At 41.1% G+C, this 22,533-nt stretch overlaps 1 protein-coding gene across 2 annotated transcripts; it reads right to left on the bottom strand.

Annotated features, from left to right (window-relative positions):
* Window positions 1–2,764: 2,764 nt before the first annotated feature.
* ETNPPL (ethanolamine-phosphate phospho-lyase) lies at window positions 2,765–21,194 on the bottom strand. 2 transcript variants are annotated; one of them, XM_060299105.1, is made up of 14 exons: window positions 20,973–21,194; window positions 19,930–20,091; window positions 18,170–18,288; window positions 17,744–17,903; window positions 16,467–16,541; window positions 12,576–12,666; window positions 11,529–11,645; window positions 9,897–9,979; window positions 8,840–9,065; window positions 7,780–7,934; window positions 7,007–7,096; window positions 6,667–6,797; window positions 5,336–5,403; window positions 2,765–4,000 (listed from the first exon to the last, which is right to left on the bottom strand). In XM_060299105.1, the coding sequence occupies exons 3-14, from the start codon at window positions 18,222–18,224 to the stop codon at window positions 3,872–3,874; spliced, it is 1,380 nt and encodes a 459-aa protein (XP_060155088.1). In that variant the 5' UTR covers window positions 18,225–18,288; window positions 19,930–20,091; window positions 20,973–21,194; the 3' UTR covers window positions 2,765–3,871. The 2 variants fall into 2 exon arrangements, with proteins under 2 accessions (XP_060155088.1, XP_030720189.1); XM_030864329.2 differs by lacking the exon at window positions 19,930–20,091 and having other exon boundaries at window positions 2,768–4,000.
* Window positions 21,195–22,533: the final 1,339 nt, after the last annotated feature.

The raw sequence follows: 22,533 nt of genomic DNA, 5'->3' as shown, positions 1-22,533 counted from the left end.
CTGGACCACCCTAGCCCCAAAGTCTGACACCAAATTCAAAACACTCCCATCCAGGGAGGTCTGTTTCCTCCATTTTCTCACCATAGTTTCTTCAACCGCAGTCTCTGAGGGGAAGGAATCCACAGTTGTTCAGCATCTGGGTGGGATGTGTGGGTGTTTTCAAGTTGACACCTCGGAGCGCACTTCATCGTTTCCTGCCTAAGAGTAGATGTGTGTCTTATGTAGACATGTTTCTTGTGGTTGCCATTCCATGATTACTTTCTTTTTAGAATTTTTTTAAAGACTTTTTTTTCTTTTTTTCTGACAGCACAAGGGAACGATTTAAAATGCTGGGTGGGGCCTTCCCTGGTGGTCCAGTGGTTAAGACCCTACGCTTCCACTGTACGGAGCGCCAAGGGGGAGAAACACCAGGCTTAGAGGTAAAATGTTGAACACTTTCTGAGATGCAACCAGACAAGGGTGTCTACCATCACCAATTTTGGTGATGATCGTATTAGATGTCCTAGCCAGTGGAGTAAAGCAAAAGAAAAAACAAAAGATATAGGGATGACAAAAGAATAAATAAAACTGTCATCATTCTCAGACGATGTAATTATATATATACAAATCCAAAAGAATGGACAATTTTTGGAATTTGCAAGTGGGTTTAGCTAGTTTACTGAAATCAGTCAATTATGCAAAAATCAACTGAACTTCCAAACACCAAGAACAGTTGGAAAACAAAAATTTAAAAAGATGCTATTTACAGTGGCACCAAAATACATCAAATGCCTCTGAATAAACCTAACAAGATGTAGACTTGGAATTCAACAAGGCATAGATGCCTTATTTCAGAACAATGAGGAGAAAGTCTTGAATTTTCTTTTCTACTTTAGCTTGTTGTTCTGTCTTGGAAATAGAGCTTTCCCCTTGCTCTCCCTGAGGAGCACCCCTCCACCCTCTATTCACAGTGAGCCCAGGGTAAAGCCTCTATACCTGCTCACCTGTACTGCCCCAAATGAGGTCTTCCCATTCAGTCAGGTGAGTGCCAACCCTTCTCAGAAGGATGTCGGCAAGAAACTCAGTGCTCGTCAAGGCTTCACTAGAAAAGGCCACCTGGACTTCCCTGGTGGCCCAGTGGTTAAGAATCTGCCTTGCAATGAAGGGGATGCCGGTTCAATCCCTGGTCAGGGAACAAAGATCCCACATGCTGTGGGACAACTAAGCCTGTGCGCCGCAATGAAAGATGCTGCGTGCCACAACTAAGACCCGATGCAGCCAAAAAAGTAATAATAAATTCAAAATAAATAAATATATATATTTTTTTAAAAAGGCCACCTGTGGTTGTTTCTTCAGTCCCCAAAAGTATGATTGGGATGGACATACTTGGCAGTTGGAGTCACCCCTAGAATGGGTCCCTGGCCTGTGGAGTAAAAACTGTTATAATGGAGATGGCCCCATGGAAGCCTCTGAAACTTCCCTTCCACACACCTGCCCCCACTGTCTCCAACCAAGATGATAAGTAAAAAACAATAGAACAGGGCTTCCCTGGTGGCGCAGTGGTTAAGAGTCTGCCTGCCAATGCAGGGGACACGGGTTGGAGCCCTGGTCCGGGAAGATCCCACATGCCGTGGAGCAACTAAGCCCGTGCGCCACAACTATTGAGCCTGCGCTCCAGAGTCCATGAGCCACAACTACTGAAACCAGTGTGCCTAGAGCCTGTGCTCCGCAACAAGAGAAGCCACCGCAATGAGAAGCCCATGCACCACAACGAAGAGTAGCCCCTGCTCGCCCCAACTAGAGAAAGCCCATGTGCAGCAACGAAGACCCAATGCAGTCAAAAATAAACAAATAAAATAGATACACATTAAAGAAATAAAAAATGTTAAAAAAAAAAGGACAATAGAACATTCTGGGCCTTGATTAGCCACTCCTAAGAATCTAAAGAATGCAGGGGTCGCTGTCCTCCCTATCATCTCTTCTCTTAATTGGCCAACTTGGGTTCTACAAACTGGATGACAACTAGAATGGTGAATGGCTGCATAGCTGGTCAGGAGCCTGAAAGAATTAGAAGGTCTGTGGCAAAAGGAGATATTGGGCAAGGGCATATGCATGAATATATGGAATAAAGACCACATGTTAAGATTTTCTCTATCCCATGTTAATGTCCACCAAAAAGCATCCACCCCAGAAGAGGCACTGAACAGCCAAGAGGGCAAAATAACTTGGCCGGTTGACATCAGCCCAGCCTTTGACATTAGCCAGCTCACAAAAGGCACAATGGCACACGAGCAGAATGGCCACAGTGGCCGAGGTGGCAGCAGCTCCTTTGAAGGAGACAAGCGCTTTCTGAGTACACGAGTGCCCACAGGAGTGCTGATCTGCGCTGTGAAAAGTCTGATTGTCCTGGAATTAATCTCGTTTCCTAGAGGCAAACTACAGAGACCTCTATATTCTCTCCTCTCCGCCAGCTCCTGGGAACCCATCTCAGCGCTATCCAGCTTGGATCCGCAGTCAGTTATATGTTTAGGAGGAAAAACTATTTAATAATGAGACTTTGCATTTTGACAGCATTTTACCTTATGATGAACTCAGAAAGGAAGCTTTTTCACATTTAATTTATTTCTCAGCTCTCATGTAACAGCCCTAGCAAAATTATGATCTCTTCTCTACAGAACAGAAACCAACAAACAAAACTTAGTAACTGTTAGGAGGGCAATAAGATACTGGGAAGTCAAGGCTAAAAGTCACATTTCTTCCAGGTCAGTACGTGAGCCTCCAAGTGGCTGTCTCATGGCACAAGCACTTTTTATTTTTCTTTCTTTCTTTTTTGCGGTACGCGGGCCTCTCACTGTCGTGGCCTCTCCCGTTGCGGAGCACAGGCTCCGGACGCGCAGGCTCAGCGGCCATGGCTCACGGGCCCAGCTGCTCCGCGGCACGCGGGATCCTCCCGGACCGGGGCACGAACCCCTCGTCCCCTGCATCGGCAAGCGGACCCCCAACCACTGCGCCACCAGGGAAGCCCGGCACCAGGACTTTTAAGGAAGAGATTCTTGAGGTTCTGGGTTTCCTCACTTCCCTTTGTCAATCTCTGGTTAGAAATGTGTGTATCTCTATGTGTCAGGGGTTGTGCAAAGGTGATAAGCTGGATGAGAAGAGGAAGATGATTGGTGGAAAGTTAATTTCTCACCTAACAGGTAAGTGACTTGCCAAGGTGACAGTCTGAGTAGTCAGAGCTGAGGTCTCCCAACAGCATGTTTAGGAGTGTTTCTAGATGTACTCCTTGTTTGGCCTCTTCACCTCCACCCTCGTCCCCACAGGACCATGATTAACCTAGTTCCCCAACAAAAGTCCAAATTATTCATTCACTTCTTCACATTTGCTGTATGTGATTTTTTTCCAAGTAGCGTTGATTTTACTGCCCCAGTGTTCTCCGCAAAGGAACGGTAAACATTTTTCTGGTCAAACTTTTTTGGTTTACATCATCTTTTATTTTATTATAGTCCATAAATATATACAAATTAAATCATTAAAGAAGTCAGAGTCTCCAAAGTTCAGGAACCTACTACTGTACTTTGCTCTGTCGTGTCAAATATTAAAACATGAGACGTAAAACTTCCAACTTAATAAATATTCCATTTGAAGCTGAAATTGAGTAGAATAAATGAAGTACTTTCAGAAATCTCAAGTAAGGAACTAACAGGCTAGAGGCTAAATCTTGACAAGTTTGATTATCACTTGGATTATTCTTATTACTCATTTACTTTATTTATACCTCTGAATGGAATGCAGAGTCTTCCTTTGGCGGGTATAATAGAGCTTTAACAGAAGGGACACTTCCATTCATTGTGTGTAACTCCGGACATTTATCTTGCTGTAAAATGCTCGTCTCTCATGTCTTGAGCCTCTTACTGAGCAGTGAATGTTTATCTGTGCACAATCCATTTCTTTTTAGGCTGGGATTTTCTTTGGGGTCCGGGCTGCCGTCACTGAGCAATTCCGAGTGGGCTTCCTCAGGCATCTGCAAGACAGACATGGAAACTCCAGCAGGCAGCCTGCCTCTAACCCGCCCAGCCTCCAGGCTCCGCAGGGCTGACTCCACAGGCCAACAGGCAACACGGCACGTGGGAGAATACAACACAACACAACACAACACGACACAACACAGCAATGCCCCTTGTTCCTCCCTAACTCTGATTACTACTATTTTCCACAGACATCTGAAATGTGATGTCAACCTAAAATCTGGGACTGCAAGCCAAAATTTCAGAAACGCGTGCTAACTTCAAAGTGGGATTTCTGGTGGGAACTCCGTTTTTTGTAAGCTCCTTTTCTTTCTTTCTTCTTCTTTTTTTTTTTTTTTATATATTTATTTATTGGGCTGTGCCGGCATGTGGGATCTTTGTTGCAGCATGCGACCTCTTAGCTGCGGCATGTGGGATCTAGTTCCCTGACCAAGTCCCTGTAAGCTCCTTTTCAATGCTTGCTTGGTCCTGACAGCTGTGATTCTGTCCCAGACTCAATAAGCCACTCTCAGACAGCAGAGAGGCAGTGATTTCTAGCATTGGTTTGTGTTTGCACCAAGAGACAGAAGCGTCCTGTTAGCAAATCACTTGCTCTCTCATTCAAAGGGCCTCATGTTTTTCACTCAGGAAAAGGACTTTGCTGACTACCCTGGATGTGCAGGCGGGCTTGAGTGTTCCTTTATGCATCGAAGTCATAAACAAATAATTAATTATGCAACAAAGCCTGTCAAGTTTTTGCCTTTCTGTTTCCCGACCAAGGGAGCGCTTTCTCACACCCTGGGCAGCTCAGGGAGAGAATGGGGAAGCCCTCTGCTGGAAGCACATCAAATGCAGAAACTAGGCCACTCCATGCCAAATGGTTCCCAGGCCCCGCCGCCAGTCGAAGTTTCTTCTTTAGTTCACTTGAGGACCAAACTCTGACATTTTGGAGTCACACTGCTGATGCTTTTGCTGACTAAAGAGCGGTGTGTGGGACTTTGAGTCAGTGTCAGACATCCCTCAGACAAACAGGAAGGAGCTTAGGACATCTGTTATCTCTCTCTATATTTTGAAGGCCCTCTTTGTAAGCCTGAGGGGGTTTTTGGACTTTTTCTGGCGGGGGGCGGAGTGTAGGAATGATCCTGTAAGAATGGTTCTTTGGCTTTATTCTTGTCAAGTGGTGAGGCGCTTGCCTTAACTGTACACTCAGAATTGTAACAGTAAAGCCAACTCTAGCAAAGGTGGGTTTTATTCTAGAGGTCATTGTGCAATTTTTTTAAATTTGCACTCCTTTTTCTTAAATTCCCCCCATTTTAAACTTTTGCCCTAAATATGAAGTAACTGCCTCTTACCTTGGTTCTGCACGGAGTATTCTCAGAGATCACACTCTCAGTTTTGGTTCCAACAGCTTCTTCTAAACCTATGTCAAGGAAGATACAACGGACAAGACAGAAGAACATAAAAGTCCTTAAAAAAAAAAAAAAACCACCCTACCCTATTTTGGTAACTAGAGGGACACCCTGAAAGAAAACTAGAGAGGTACATGCTTTTAAAAAGTGTCACTGTTACAATAGCTGCTTTTAAACTTTTATTGTAGCATTTCATCGTTACAAGCGGCGCTGAGCCTATGTTAGCTCTGCCTTGCTCACTTTGTTAAAAAAGAATTCTTTAGCCACACCACTAAAAATGCCTCAAGCTCTGAGCTGAATTTTAAGTAATAGTGACGGATTTGCCCCAACCTATAGTCTCTTCCACCTGTCCCTTCAAGAAACCAGAGGCATCAGGACTGTTGGCCAAGTTTGGGTGTCTTTTGGTCCAAAGACAGTGACCGTATTATGAATAACTTGGGGCTGACTCTCAACTTTCCAAATAATAATGATCTATTTTGTATGCTGTACTGATTCCTGGCTTAGCCTTATCCCAACCCCAAGAGGCTGAGAGGGAGCAGAGAAGTAGAATCTTAAAAATATGACTAAAAGCTCTAACATTTGACAGTACTTTATGTGTTTCAATATGGTTTTATGTTGTTACCTTACTTGTTAATCTCAATTTATGCTCATAACAGAAAAATAAATTAACCTAATTATTTAACAGAGGTAAACAAAAGATGAATTCCTATGACAGGCTATAATTCTGAATGACAAACATAAGTCTTCAAAAATTAAATTGTAATAAGTGAAATACAAAGTCAAATGATAACTATATAACTATATTAACCTATAACCTTTATATATATATATATATATTTTTAAGATTTTTTGATATGGACCATTTTTAAAGTCTTTATTGAATTTGTTACAATATTCCTCTGTTTTATGTTTTGGTGTTTTGGCCCTGAGCCATGTGGGATCTTAGCTCCCTGACCAGGGATCGAACCTGTACCACCTGCATTGGAAGGCGAAGTCTTAACCATTAGACTGCCAGGGAGGTCCCTAGCTTACAATTTTTATTAACAGCATTTCCCATATTTTCATAGTACAAAGCTCAAAGACTCTTACACTGCAGCATCTGTGGTGCATGGTACAATGAAGACATGCAATTATTTTTAACAAGTGAAAATAAATGATAATATAAGTGTATACAATCATTTCCACCCTCCTTCACTTCTGCCAGTGCAAGTTGCACTGTCATGTCTGACCAGAGTGTGGGTGAGGGCATCTTATTTAAAGATCTGTGGACAGACCTGTTAGAATCTCATCCAGCTGGTCCACCATAAACTTGGCATCTTCTTCAGTGAAGCACATAGGTGGTTTTATTTTAAGCACATTCCTGTGAGGTCCATCGGCACTGAGAAGCACTCGCTTTTCTTTCATCCTAATGAGTGCAGGAAATACATGCGAGTGCATATAAGTGATAACTAAGATTATTTCAGAAGGATGTGAACAGAGAGCACTTTCATATTCGCATGCAAGAAGCCCACATTTGTAATTGCATGAGTCTTAAGCTTGTCTCATTTGGGGAGATGAGAGGAAGTAAAAAAAAGCATTCAAGCCAAGATACCAAACGATGAGGGGTGTGTTTACTTGTAGATGATGTGCTGAGCTTCAGCTGTAGCGGGGGTCCTTTCCTGATGGTCCTTCACTAAGTCAATTCCAATAAAAAGGCCAACGCCCCTGAGGGGGGTAAAGAAAGGGAACTTGACACACTTTATTAAGCATTGCATGGTCACAAAAAATTAACACTGTCCTCAAACTTCAGTTTGATTTGAAGCTGAATGTGATTCTCTTTAAAGGGTAGTTGTTATTAGTTCTAATTAATCCAAGATACAAATCTAGTGTCCACAGGACTTCCTAGTTTTTGAATCAAGTTAGTTTTTGTCAACCAGTTTTTCTTTCTTCTCTTAATTGTAAAAAAAAAAAAAAATGATAAGGCTTAAAAACAACCTTGTCATGCTATTTAACTTCTCAAGACATCAACTATGACAAATCTTTAATCTTTACATATATATATGAAAATGTTTTCATATATATATGAAAAATAGTGAGTTTTCTTGGATGTCATTTTTAATATTTTTAATAGATCATTTAGAGTTACCTTAAGTTCCTTCTTTTCATCTTTTGCCTGCTGAAATGATCCTGGCTTAATTTTTTTCAAAAAAGTATAAAAATCAGGAAAGATATATACCCAAAAGTTAACAGTGATGATATCTGGGTTCTGGATGGAAAAATGAGTTTTGTTTTTTCAGTGTTTCTAGATCTGCTTTTGTGTTAACTTGTTTTAGATTTATAAGATAAAATATAACAAATTTTCATTTGGACAAATGAATAACTGCACGACAACTTTACGATAAATATACCTGATATCTCCTATCAAAGTATGTTTAGCCTTCTGCTTGTTCAGTAATTTGGTAAGATAATTCCCTACTCTTGTGGCATTTCCCTGAAGGTCTTCATTTTCAATTACATCCAGGATGGCCAAACCAACAGCAGAGGATACTGGATTTCCTCCATACTGTGGAAAAATGATAAATGAGAAAATAGAAGAGTTGAATTTGTGGTATTGCTTCATCTATGAGAAATTTGGCTCATACATAAGCAAGTAAAGATATAATTTCAATAAAAATTTCCCCTGTGATATTAGTTTCTTAGATTTAGAATAGAACATGATTCTATTCATTTAAGATTGAGAATAAAATTCTAAATTATATATAGCTGCAAAACTGGTATGAAGGATTATTGGGGAATTTATAAGTTCGTCCAAATGAAAAACAGACATTGTGTTGGGAATTAAGGATTTTAGAGTGTGGTTTAGTTAGGGGGATGTGGGTTTCAGTGCTTGAATATCTGTGTGAAAAAAGCTAAGCAATGACATTTTCTCCAAATAATTTATGTTCTTAGATTTGACTCTAACTTTTAGCTGTAACAAGTCCTATTATACATACTGCACAAACTAGAATAACCTTTCCAAACTTAAAGCTTATAACTTTTAGGGGTAAAATCAAGGAAATAAAATTTCCCAAAGATAGAATTTTAGTTAGTATCTCCTCTGACAGCCCTGTAACATTTATAGTAGTGAATCATCTTAGTGAAGTGTTTTGGGAATTTAAATGTGATACAAAACAAAAAAGATCATATTATCTGTTAATGAAATATCATAACCTCTAGAGTTTAGCAGGGCAGCCATCTGTCATTGGAACAATTAATAGAAACATTTTAGGAAGGGGAAAGATACACAAGAAAAAAATACAAGGAGGATTGTGTCAGATAGAATGAAATATGGTTAGATCAAAATTTGGCTAGGGTCCTGGCGTGGTTAGCTGGCAACAGTGAGATTTATTCTTTATTACATTGGAAAGAAACATAAGAACGTGCATTATTTTTCCCTCTTAGCACTAAAGTGGGGAGGTCAAATTTTACCGTATTGAAATATTCCATCCCAGAGCTGCTGAAGGCTTCTGCAATTTCTTTGGTTGTTACCACGCATGCCACTGGGTGGCCATTGCCCATTGGTTTTCCCATTGTGACGATGTCTGGAACGAAATCTTCACCAAACATTTGGAAGCTCCAGAAATGTGTCCCAACTCGGCCAAAGCCTACTTGAACTTCATCAGCTATAAACACACCTCCTGCTCCGTGTACATATCTGAAAAGCAAAAGGGCAGCCTGATGCCTTCAGGTCACTGAGAGTCCCCAAACCCTCCCATAAGATACAGACTATTGAAAACTTTAAAAATGTTGTTAACCTGAAGTCTGTAGTCTTTGTTAAAAACATTTCAGTGTTCAAATCCCCAATGACATCTATGTGATATCATTGACTTTGAAACATAATCACATAATTTCCAGATTAGATATATTCTATATTGTTTGGGTTTGTGCTACTTAAAGTAAGCTCTACTGCCGTTTTTTTTTTTTTTTTTTTTTTTTTTTTTTTGCGGTACGCGGGCCTCTCACTGTTGGGGCCTCTCCCGTTGCGGAGCACAGGCTCCGGACGCGCAGGCTCAGCGGCCATGGCTCACGGGCCTAGCCGCTCTGCGGCATGTGGGATCTTCCCGGACCGGGGCACGAACCCGCGTCCCCTGCATCGGCAGGCGGACTCTCAACCACTGTGCCACCAGGGAAGCCCTACTGCAGTATTTTAATAGGGAAGAAAAAGAAGTGAACAAGAAGTAGTGTTCAGCAGGTTTAATCGTCAAATTTTTACTAATTAGTAAAGCTTGGACACCAACTAATCAGAGAAGAGGCCAGGTGGGTAGTGGGAGCACAGCAGTGGAGGCTGCCCTGCTGGACCTTGTGTAAACCCTTTATTTGCTGGATCTTGGGAAGGTGGAGGAGTTCCAGGAGTCCTGGGTGGCAGGCACTCCCAAGTGGCTATTTACCAGCTAGTCTGGAAGTATTTCAATATCTTAACAACCAGGATGGCCCTACAGAATTGTCACAGTGCCTTCAGTTTGACCAAGGATGCCCAAGTACATACTCTGCCACTTTCTGGAAGTAGCCTGCTGGAGGAATTATTTGTCCGCCACAACTCTGCATGGATTCAGCAATAAAGGCAGCAATCTATACAAGAGAAGATGGGGTCAAAGTCCATTAGGTCCTCCTCCCGTTACCCCCTAAAAAAAGAGGACTTCTTATGGAGAAGGTGACTTAAAAAATGGTTGGGAATGGACCCATGGCAAGAGACAAATTGGCCATTTGATTAAAAAGATGTCCACGCTGGAAATGCAAGAATTCTGAAGCATTAGTTTCTGAAATTTTAGGGTACCAATGAAACCATCACGAGAAAATGGTGGAGAGGGTGCCTTCCAGTTCTCCATTATTAATTTAAATGCAGTGTTTTCATTAGGAACAACTGAATAAGACTGATGTTTTGATTAGTCTTTAATATGAACCTCTAAAAATTTACCCAGGTTCCAAACACATCACTGGGGTGCCTGTTTGCTCAGCTTGGTAAATTAGGACTGCCCGAACCTGGAATTTGCACTAAGGAGATGAGAGGGTGACTGGTGGCCACGAACCTTAGTTATTGTGCTGTATTTCTGGTTCTTGCCCTGAACCAGGCTTACAACTTAACAAAATTAGGCAGTTCACAAAGGAACTAAAGAGGATGTGTTCTAGAGGCTAAGAAAGGAGAAGTAAAAACAGGTAACACTAAATTAAGAGAAAGCATAGAAATAGTATGAGATAAGAAGTCAAGCAATCAACTATACTTCAATTAAGAAAAAAAGGAGGGGGGAACTAACGTTCTAGTCCAGACTACGTCTTTTAAGATATGAAAAACGAATGGGAAGAAAAGAAGAAATAGTTAAGAAAGGCAAATGACTTTCCAGTCATTAAGATAAAAATACTTGAACTGGAAAACACACAGGCTTCATTTTTATCTCAATTAAAAAGCTTTTTTTATTGCCATGTTGATGCCATAAGCCAATTGAAAGGCAAAGCATGTGTCAAATCATGTAAGTAACTCCATGTAAGTAACCCCTGAAGGGGCTGAGAAATACCGTTCAGCTAAAGACAGTAGGGTGAAGACTGAGAAAATGGAAACTCTTTTTTTCCTAGTTGGGAGGATTCTGGTTTGTTTTAGAAGTTCAGACCCATATTGGAAGAACATGTCCCTGCCTTGTCTTACGCAGGCTCTTCGGTTTCAGGAAAGTTGACCCAGTTCTAGGGAAGAGCCAAGGCTCCCCGGGTCCAGGAGTCTGCAGTGGCCCCAAGGCCCCAGGGCCACCCTGCCTCTTCCCTCCCTTCACCTTATATTAGCCCCTCGTGCTACTCTCAGTTGGAATGTTCTGTCCGTGAGCTATCACCTTTCTTAATTTTCTCCTCCTATCACTTTGGACCAGAGTCTGCATCCCAGTGGGAAAGTCAGAATTAGCCCACCAGTTCTGAAACAGGTATAGTAATTACATTTCCAGGATAAATAAAAATAGTCTTAGAGGCATGACTATAATAATGTACTTTTTGAAATAGGAACTAAGTAAAAACGTAACTAGAGAAGAACAGAAAGCGATTTGAGATCTAATCCTTTCCCACCTCTCCAATGTATCACAGTGATTTCAATCTATTTTATAAAAGATATTAAAGTGTTTCCAAAGCTATAAATACAAACCTTCCTTCCACTGTTATGAGTTTCGTCAATAATTTTCTTCACTTCGTCGGCATAAGCACTGGCCGGGTCTGTATGGTCTTCTCTGTATTTTCCTCTGTAAGTATCTGGAGCTGGTGCCTGAAAACATCAAAAGATAAGAGTTTCTCATGATTTGTCTCCTGGACAAATGAGCTTTTAAGAAAGGGCCTTTCCCTCGAGGAGCATAATATTGTAGAAAGGTGACTCATGGACTTAAGTGAGTCTAGGTTCTTTTGCTCTTTTTCCTTAACATTTCTGAATTCTGTGAGACTTGAAATCTTTGCATTGTGAACAGGAACTTGGATTTGCTCCTAGGCCCTTAGAAGTCAAGATTGCATCTCTAGTCACATAAGGGACAAATTCAAACAACAAGTGTGATTATGTTATTTGAAAATTTCAATGAATGGAAACTGTATTAACAATTCTATATTGAAAATAAACCAACACTTACCAACTATATAGCAAACTGTAATCATTCAGAAAGCTAGAGTGCCTTAGCACTAATTTCAGATCTTAAAATTTTGAAAGAATGTATTAATGATTCTCTTAAAAAAGTCTACTGATCCTTAATTAAGCCAAATGAGTTTTACTGTTTCAACAGCTTGGTTTCTTTATTTTCTTTATTAAATGATATTTATTTTACTTAATAAATTTACATAATAATTTAGCATAGAGTAATTTTAAGACAGTCATACACACTTGATGCAACTCTGAGTTTCAAATAGGCTTCAGCGATAGAAAAAGTAATTTAAACATCAAGGGGCAAGAAAAATAAAATGAGAGCTGTGAATAAGAGCTACCACTACCTCTATACTAATTTGTATGGTACTCATCCATGGATTTGAAACCACATCTTGTCATTAACTAGCTCTTTGACTTTAGCAAACAGATCTTTGCTAAAGATCTGTAACTGCTCTAGATCTTAGTTTCCTTTTTCATGGTTTCATTTCAATGCAAGGATTGGACTGGGTTATCACTGGGCACTCTTCCAGTAGTAACATTCTGATTCTTGGATTCCAAGATACTTACCACATGCACAAATTCTTTCTTGACATCTTTGCCCTTTTGAAATTTATATGGACTGATCTCAATTAAAGATGATAGGTGACCATGGTAAGCACTGAAAAGAAAAAGGACGGTAACCAAAATCACTCAAAGAAGGACGCTTTTCTAGTGTATGAAAAATAGTACTGCACATCATCCAGGGAGAATCTCAACATTGGTGCCAGATTTAACTATATGGCATCTAATTTTTCACGGTAGGACTGGCCATTAATTTGTCCCACTCTCCTGATCCAGGTAATAAAACACATAGAAAGCCAAGTATGTAACCTCATAGACAGTTATTTTTAGCAGGAAAAAACTTAATTTCTTTGGATTGCATTAACTCTGCTAAATTAGATTATCTAAATGTAAAACATTAATTTCTATAGCTTCATGAGAAATTTCAGATGTATATATTCTTTAAATGTATTTGCTAGTTACATTTTAGTAAATTTTAAAAACAACTTTATATCACAGAATGGGCTGTGTTTCTGTCTGGGATGGTTTCAAAGGGATATCCAATTGCTCAAATGAAAGTTGGTAAGGAACAGGAGGTCTTTTCTAAGAGAACTAAGATTAAGAGGTAATCAAGTGGCTATGAAATTCCTTTCTTTCACTTAAAATACAGATGGCTATGCTATTCCCTTTTATGTTTCTTGCCCAGAGCTTTATAATTGGGAGGCCTGGAAAAGAAATTATAAAAGGCCCATGAATAGATAAAGCAAAGAGGGAGGACTTCCCCTACCGTAGATTAAAACATGCTACAAAGCCATAGTAATGAAATTAGTATGGTATTGGAAGAAGAACAAAGTCACGACTGGGACAGAAGTGAGCTCAGAGACACAGCCATACATAAATGGTAACACAGCGGCCTCTTGGTGGAGTCAATATGAAGAGCAGTTATAGAGGTAGTAGAAGAAAATAAAGAAGGGCATCTTTGTGATCTGAGGGGTGGGGATGGGTGTGTGTGGGGGGAGAGATATTAACAAAACTTAGAAAACCAAACCATAGGATGAAAATGTCAACTATTTGATTTAATCAAATTTTTGGAGGTTGGACGATACCATGGACAAAGTTAAAAGACAGATGATAGATTGGGAAAAAACATTTGAAATGTCTCAAACTAAAAGAGATTAATGTTCAAATGGTGGTTCTTAAGTCTATCTGCATATTAGCTTCACTTGGGAAACTTTAAAATCTATACCGTTTCCTGGAATCCACCTCTAGAGATTTTCTCTCACTCTCTTTTTTTTTTTTTTTTGCGGTACGTGGGCCTCTCACTGCTGTGGCCTCTCCCGTTGCGGAGCACAGGCTCCGGACGCGCAGGCTCAGCGGCCATGGCTCACGGGGCCAGCCGCTCCGCGGCATGTGGGATCCTCCCGGACCGGGGCACGAACCCGCGTCCCCTGCATCGGCAGGCGGACTCTCAACCACTGCGCCACCAGGGAAGCCCTCTCTCTTTTTTTAATTTTTAAATTTTTTTGGCTGAGCCGTGCTGCATGCAGGATCTTAGTTCCCCGACCAGGAATCAAACCAGCAATCCCTGTGTTGAGAACTCAGAGTCTTAACCACTGGACTGCCAGAGAAGTCCCTAGAGATTCACTTTAATTGGTCTGGAGTGGGACCTGGGCGCTGGCATTAAGAAAAGAAAATTTCCCCAGGTAATTCTAAAACACAATCAAGGCTGAGATCCTCTCATCTAAACTATGCATGCAAAAGCAAGGATGGAAATCCCAACAGAAAAATGGGCAAAGAATATAAACAGGTAATTCTCAGAAAGGAAGTCACAAATGCATCATAAGCATATGAATAGATACTCAAACTCATAATTAGAAATTGCAAATAAAAACAACACTGATAGGGACTTCCCTGGTGGCACAGTTGTTGAGGGTCTGCCTGCCAGTGCGGGGAACACGGGATCAATCCCTGGTCTGGGAGGCTCCCACATGCCGCAGAGCAACTAGGCCCGTGTGCCACAACTACTGAGCCTGTGCTCCAGAGCCCAAGCCACAACTACTGAAGCCTGCATGCCTAAAGCCCGTGCTCTGCAACAAAGAGAAGCCACTGCAATGAGAAGCCCTCGCACTGCAGTGGGGAGTCGCCCCCACTTGCTGCAACTGGAGAGGGCCTGGGCGCAGCACCAAGGACCCAGCGCAGCCAAGAATAAACAAACAAACAAATAAGTAAATTTATGAAAAGGGAAAAAATATCCTGAAAATTAAAAAAAAAAAACCCAACAACCCTGATATCATTTTATACCTATTAGATGGCAAAAATTAAGAAAAAAAAAAACAAGGTAGGATATTCTTAGTTTTTGGTGAGGATACGTGAAAATTGGACATTTCACGCACTGGGAAGAGCGTGCAACCACTTTGGAGACTGATCTGGCAGGATTTGGTCAAATTGACAATGTTTACCGTACCCTGTACCCCTATGGCCTAGTAATCTTTTTACTGGGTGCTTTATCCCCAAGAAATTCTCAGAAAGGTCCATAAAGGCACATGTACAAGGGCACTCATTGCAGTGTTGCTTGTGGTAGCTGGGAGTAAACGGCAGTCACAGTATCTATTCTGTGGCAGGCAGGCAGAATCACGCCTCCCCTCCCTAAAGATGCCCATGTCCTAAGCCTCAGAACCTAAGAATGTTACATGGTAAAGGGGACCTTGCAGATGTGATTAAATTAAGGATCATGAAATGGAGCGATAATCCTGGAGGGTCAAATGTTATCACAAGAACCTTTATAAGTGAAAGAAGGCAGCAGGAGGATGGTGGTCAGAGATAGACGAGGTGATGTGAGGATGGAAGCAGAGGCTGGAGTGATGTAATGTCTGGCTCTGAAGATGAAGGAGGGGACCACAAGCCAAGGAATGCAGGCAGCCTCTAGAAGATGGAGGCAAGGAAACAGATTCTTCCCTAGTGTCTTCAGAAGGAGTGCAGCCCTGTTGAACCTTGAGTTTAGCCCAGTGAGACCCATTTTGGACACCTGACCTCTAGAACTATAAGAGAATATATTTATGTTGCTTAAGCCACTATGTTTATGATAATGTGCTGTAGCAACAATAGAAAATGAATACACCAACCAACACATAAAACAAGAGAAGCCTATAGAAGGGTAAGAAATGAGGTGCATGTTCAATTCAACCCTTTGTGTCTGAGATTAGTGGGGTGGAGAGGTAGAAAAAAATTTTAAATCTCACTGAAGATGGAAGTTATCAAATTTCTTGTTTAAAATATAATGAATTCATTTTTGAGAAGTAAAACTAAGTAGTGACTATTAAAAATCACAAATTAATGAGAAAGAACTATTTTTACTTGGCTATCTGTTGTCTTTAAAATTTGCTCTAGGGAATTCCCTGGCGGTCCAGTGGTTAGGACTCCACACTCTCACTGCCAAGGGCCCGGGTTCAATCCCTGGTCGAGGAACTAAGATCCCACGAGCTGCATGGTGTGGCCAAAAAAAGAAAAAAATATATGCTCTAAATTGTTATCTTTTAAATTAATTAGGTGAATAATCACAATTGTGACATGAATGCTTGGATTTTTAAGAAATTATATTTTTATTCTGAAAAAGATGGAGTTACACACACATTGCAGTGGCTCAGTTAACAGTTAAATGTGTGAAAAGTAAACCCTGATTCATGCAAAGCCCATGAGACCATGACCACAGCACCCAAAAGAGCCTCCAAGTACTTGGAAGGAATTAAGTGTCCTTCAGGCCTGAGCTGGCCTTGAAACCTATGCATAACAAAAAAGAAAATCCTTGCGCCATATATCCAGCCTCCTCTATACATGCTTATGGTATTAGTATGGAGAGGATCGATATAATTTTGTCTCTGAAGGCATTTCCTGCTTAGAAGTCTTGTGTTCAGGACTTACTGGTCAAGAGTGATCACGTCTTGGTGGCCTCTGAACTGCCGAGCCAGGCGTAAGGCTAAGTCATTGGCTTCAGATCTATTAAGAGAGCAGAGAGAAAGGGACAATGTGACATAAGCCCTTTTAAAAATCTTTCAAACCATTGTTTACAAAGTTGAGGATTCCAAAGTCTGTTTAACTTCGAGATTATTCTTTGTACTACTCCAGGTCCTGTCACCTCCAGTCTTTGGTGACACTGCTCTCTCTCTAAGGCTAATCACTCTTTGACAGTATAGGATTCTTCATAAGTGAAAGTCAAATATTATATTTAATTTATTGAAGGCAAGAATGCCTTAGAACAACAAATTAGATCCGAAAATGTCCTAATTCTTTACAAAGAAAAAAGAAAAATCTTCTGCTTATAAACCAATCTTCTGGTTATTTGATTTTAAGGTGTCTCACTGAAAAGAGAAAATGGATCACAGAATCATAATAGAACATTCACAGGATTTCTAATAGTTTTAACTCATATATATCATTTTAAATTTATGCTGTATAGACAGATTTCCTCCCACTATAACATTGTACAGGTGAGCTTTTCTCCTGTCATTAAACATGTATTTTCAAAAACATACTTTTTAATGTCTGCATAATATTCCATAGAATGGACATATCTATTCACTTGAATTGACTCATTCCTTCTTTGTGTTGGGGAAATGCTTACTGCCTAAGGAAACAAATCAATCAAAAATCTTATAATACTTATATAACTTGTTTAGTAGTTCTTTTTTTGCCAAAATTCCTTATTCATGCTTTGAAAGAACTATCTAGGTTCATCTAGCTTCTTTAGCTACTTACTCTATTGCCCAAAGAAGTGGGTGCCGTTTGACTAGTTAGGTTTTCTCACACGAACACCAGACTTGGATATTTTTGCCAATATTTTGTTACAACGCAAGTAATCCATCCTTTAGGGATACTTAAGGGTATGCTTTCCCCATCTTTCACCAAGGAAGCTGTGGTAATAAAAAGCTGAGTGGCATGCACTTGTTAATCATGGGACTGTTGTTATAGGCTGTGTCAGGAGTCCTGGAACATGCTGTCAGGTATCTTATCTACAAAGGGCTGGTGGGTCAAAGCAAAAGAACCAGAATGGTCAGGTCCCCCATGTGGGGTCATTAGTAAACGGCAAGAATCTTGGGAAACCTTTTTAGATATTTGTGCTCCACCAGCAATCAAACAGAAAAGAGAGGAAACAAAGAGATTGGTGGGAATGGGGATGGGTGGAAAACCTCAGAACATACCCTGAATTTGTAAAATAGCACACAGAGAGTCTGTCCGGCAGGGTTGCTGACAGGCGCTTGGCATACTCAACAATGTTGTCGTGGAGGAATCGAGAATTTGTATTTAGTAGTTCCATCTGTTTCTGGGCAGCTTTGACCACTTCTGGGTGGCAGTGTCCCACTAAAATTTAGAAGACAAAAGTCCCCAAAATGAGTTACAAATCTAAATGCCTGGGAAGTGAGGGGCATTCTGAAACAAGCAAAAAAAAAAAGGTTGATTCTGTTCCTCTCCCACATTTTGTTCTAGCTCTTCCCCGCCTAGGACTACTGGCCCTGTTCAGCCGAGGAACTGCAGCTACTGCAATTCCTGGGACAAATATCAACGGTGCCAAGTCTGCCTTACTCCAGAAGCGTATCCTTCAAGGCATGACAAAGACAGCACATTACCGTGGGCTACGTTGTTGATGCAATCCAAGTACTGTTCACCTTTCTCGTCAAACATGTACTGCCCCCGGGCTCGCACTATTTTGATGGGATCCGCAGCAAAGAAAACTTTGCAGGAGGGCCTAGAAATAATGAAAGGAAACATTTTGGTCTGGTAGGACTGCTCAGTGTTTTTCCTTCTCAATGAAGGTCACGATCAGTGGAAAATTACAATTACGTAAAAGAAAGGGAAAACACAACCTGGGTGACATACTGTTTTTTTTTTTTTCATTTCATTTTAGCCTGGGACCTTTTACCTTAATCCCCCATCCGTGATACTGCTCACATTTCTTATGCTTGTTATATTAAATTTGCCATGATCTGACAACTCTATTTAGAAGCACAAGGATCAGCTCTGACAGCTCTAATTACACAAACCAGTAACTAATTTTCCTTTGAGAAACTTTGTTCAACCAGGAAAAAAAAACAAACTTTTTTTTTTTGAGGCTTCCTATGGGTCAGGAACTGACAGCTATTACAAATATTATCTCATTTAATCCTCCCAACAATAATATGAGTTATTATCATTCTCATTTTTATAGTTGAGGAAACAGACACCGAAAAATTAAGAAGCTTGGTTCAAGGTTACACAGCCAGTGAGAAAACCAGAATTTGAAAGTAGACTGTCTTGATCGTAACTAGATTTATCATGGTGAACATTTTGAAATGTACAGAAATATTGAATCACTATGTTGTGTGATAGTTACTAACATAGTGTTGTAGGTCAATTATACTTCAAAAATAAACTCATAGAAAAACTCATACTAGGGATATAATTTATATGTACAACATGATAAAGATAATTAACACTGCTGTATGTTATACACGAAAGTTGTTAAGAAAGCAAATCCTAAGAGTTCTCATCACAAGGTAAAAAATTTTTTTTTCGATTTCTTTAATTTTGTATCAATATGAAATGGATATTCACTAAACTTATTGGGATAATGACTTCATAATGTAAGTCAAATCATTATGCTGTGCAACTCAAACTTATACAGTGCTGTATGTCAATTATATATCAATAAAATTGGAAGAAAAAAAAAAGGTGGACTGTCTTATGCCATAGCCCAAAACAGGGCTTGCTTGCTAATCTAATCTCTCCCTCTAATCTAATTTGTAGAGAAATGAATAGCGCTAAAAGCTAAATACAAATAACTTAGTGTTAAATACTATGCAGGAGATTTTACAGATCATTTTCATGTCTTTTGATTGGTATTTGTCCTGCATCAAATGGATTTCCCTTTCTTAAATAATAAAATCCAATTATTATTCTAACCCTTTAACCCACTCTTTTCAGCATAATAAAAAGTCACCCATATTTTTGGTTATTTGGATGGCTGGCTGGAGTACAGATTTTAGCAACATAGAAACATCACAAAGATTTCTGAACTTGGTTCTATGGACATTTAGAAATTAAACAAAATATTATTTTTATTTTGGTGATTTTGCATGCACAAAAAAAATACCACATGCATTGGAGGTAGTTTAGAGGGTAATTAGATACATATTAAATGGATATGCAACTGTTTAGAAAGTATTGTGATTATTGTGAATAGGTAATTAAATTTTAAAATTGCCTAAGATTAAGCATCATCAGCTAAGATGAAACTAATATTTAATGAGAATTTCTTCTTGGTTCAAATTCAGCTGTTAGTTTATACCTACAAGTTAAAATTCAGAAAAACCCTTCGTTATGAATGTGGGCTGAAAACTTCGGACTTCACCTTGCCTCCTTGTTAATGTACTTCCCATCTTCTCACTCAGACTTCAGGTGAAATTCTTTCTCAGTCATTCCATGGCTACCATTCCTCCTTTCACAGACTTTGTTCTGCTCACGTCAGAAATCATTAGGTTTTCATTGGAATCTAACTATATAGGATTGAAAACTAACAGAAAGGAGTGCTGATTAGAAAAAGGGAAGGAGGTGATCTGGTAATGAGGTATCTGACTATTTTGACCCTATTGCGGGGGTTGAGAGAGATTTAACTAGTCTCCTAAACCACCTAGAAACCTCCTGGGTTGAGAGCAGATCAAATCTCAAATCAGATCACAAGGTAACTTGACACTACTAGGACCAGAGTCCAGGTCTGACCTAAAGTTCGGTCCTGTACGCTCACCAAGTTGTCTATAACACGAGTAAAACAAAAGTAGACCGGAGAAAACACTGCATCTTTAAATTGTAATGAGGGCACAGCTGGGGAGACCAAGGTGAGTAAGTGGTATCTTACTCTTAAGAAAGTGGTTTCAAAGTTTTTTTACTGGCTGGATTAACCTTTTACTTCTTAACCAAGCGTGCAAGAAGAAAAAGTTCACTTTAAACAAAAGTTGTCATAATGAGTTTTCATTGCCATCGTCAAAAATATTTCGGAGTTCAGTTTTCTAAAACTTTCGAGGTGGTGGGAGCGGCGGAGAGCTACCCGTCGCCCTCCCAGAGCCCATCGCTGGAACGGCGTTCTACTTCAATGGCTCTCAACCTTCACGGTCAATTCCCCCAGCCGGCCGGCCAGCAGCCCTCACCCCCTTGGCGGGCTGCAGAGCGCGGGGACCGCTCTGGAGCCGGCTGGTCGGCAGCCCCCTCGGGCGGAGGCGAGGCGGGGCGCTCCGGGCGGGCGGCGGCGCGCGTGCGCAGGTGCGGCGGGCGGGTGGCGGTCCCGCACCCCGCCGGCAGCAGCCCGCTGGCCCGCTCCCTGCCCGGCTGCGGCTCTCCGACCCCCCGCGCCGGTGATTCCCCTCTCTGCGCCTTTCCTCGGGGCTGGGGAGCGCTCACGCGATGTGCTTTCTCCTCAGCGCCAGGGTGTCTTGCTTGCTGTATAGCTCGCACATGCTGGCGGGGTGCCGGGCGCTCCCAGGGGTCTCCCCTCTCCGGTCCGTTCGCCTCCCTCGCGAGCCCGCGGGACTGTCTCAGCGGTGGCCCTTTTCTCTCGTTTTCCCCCGTTGGGTCCCCTTGCCCCGGGCGTCGGAGGTCAAAGGCGGCACCAACTAGCCAGGGTCATCTCCCTTTTAAGTCTTGCCCGGCCTTTGCCCTTCGCCAAGCCCCACCCTCACCCTCCTCCTCCGCCTGGTGCCTGCCTGGCAAGTGGCTGGACTAGCCACTGAGTCGCCACCCACCCCAGCCCCCCGCCCCCGGGCTAACTGGCTCCTGTTCCTGCCCTGCTGCCCACTTCGCCTCCCCACCCCTGCTACTTCTCCTAACTCGCCTTTTATTTCCTTAAATTTGCCTTGCCATGGCCTTTCTTCCTCCTCTGCCTGTGAATTCCCTCCTTCCCACTTTCTCTCTCCCTTTCTTTTTTTCTTTCTTTCTTTCTCTTTCTTTCTTTCTTCCTTCCTTCCTTTCCTTTCTTTCTCTCTCTCTCTCTTCCTTCCTTCCTTCCTTTCTCTCTCCCTTTCTTCTTTCTTTCTTTCTTCTTTCCTTCCTCCCTCCCTTCCTTCCTTCCCTCTTTCTTTCTCCCATTATTTTCTTGTAAACATTCAAAGGGAGGCACTCTCTGGAGACATCAGGAGGTTCATCTCCATTCTCGTTTTGAGCATATACCAATACCATAATCTACTCAACAAAAGTAACAAGCCTTATGCCCTAAGGATAAATAACAGGGACTCAGCCTGTTATTTGTTGGGAGGGATAATATATACCGTGTTTCAGACACCTGCTTTAACAATAATTGCACTTCTAATTTCTCTGAAACTATACAGATTACAAAACATTCACTTGACTTATCTGGTTCAGTCCTCAAAACAGCCGCGTGGGAGATGAGCCTGAGAGTCACCATCCCCTTTAACACACGGGGACAGTGATTGCGGATCTACCTGATGGTGAACTTGGAATTCATTCCTAGGTTTCTTGACTCCTTTAGGATGATCTTTTCACACTGATCAAATTTGAAGTTAAACATGTGGACAGAAGGAAACCTAATTAACTATAACGTTAAATCATAAATTATTTGACGAAGTAGAAATATTTTTATATTTTTAACCCCTCTGTTTTGTAGATAAGAACAGCTAGGTACAGGAAAGGTAAAATCTCGCTCAGGGTCACGCAACTACTTAGCCATAGAGTTTAGATGAGATCATTTCATTCCTTGTGTTTTGAAAGACAGCAGAGAAAGCCTGATTTACCCATAAGAACACACTTGCTAAATGTTTGTAACTGACCTTTTTCTTGAATAAAGTTGTTTTTAATTAATATTAATGCCCTGCAGGAGTAGTAGAATAACATTGCCTAAGACAGGTTGAGAAATGGAGTTCTATGACGAACAGTGTGTTAAGAATTCTAACTGTTATCAGTGAAGGGCAGAAGGCACTTAGGAAACTTGCAACAAATCCCAATCACG

This window comes from Globicephala melas, chromosome 5 (genome assembly GCF_963455315.2).
Source record: "Globicephala melas chromosome 5, mGloMel1.2, whole genome shotgun sequence".
Lineage (NCBI taxonomy): Eukaryota > Metazoa > Chordata > Mammalia > Artiodactyla > Delphinidae > Globicephala > Globicephala melas.
The sequence above is the reverse complement of the archived record's forward strand: the minus strand, read 5'-3'. Positions and strand labels throughout refer to the sequence as shown.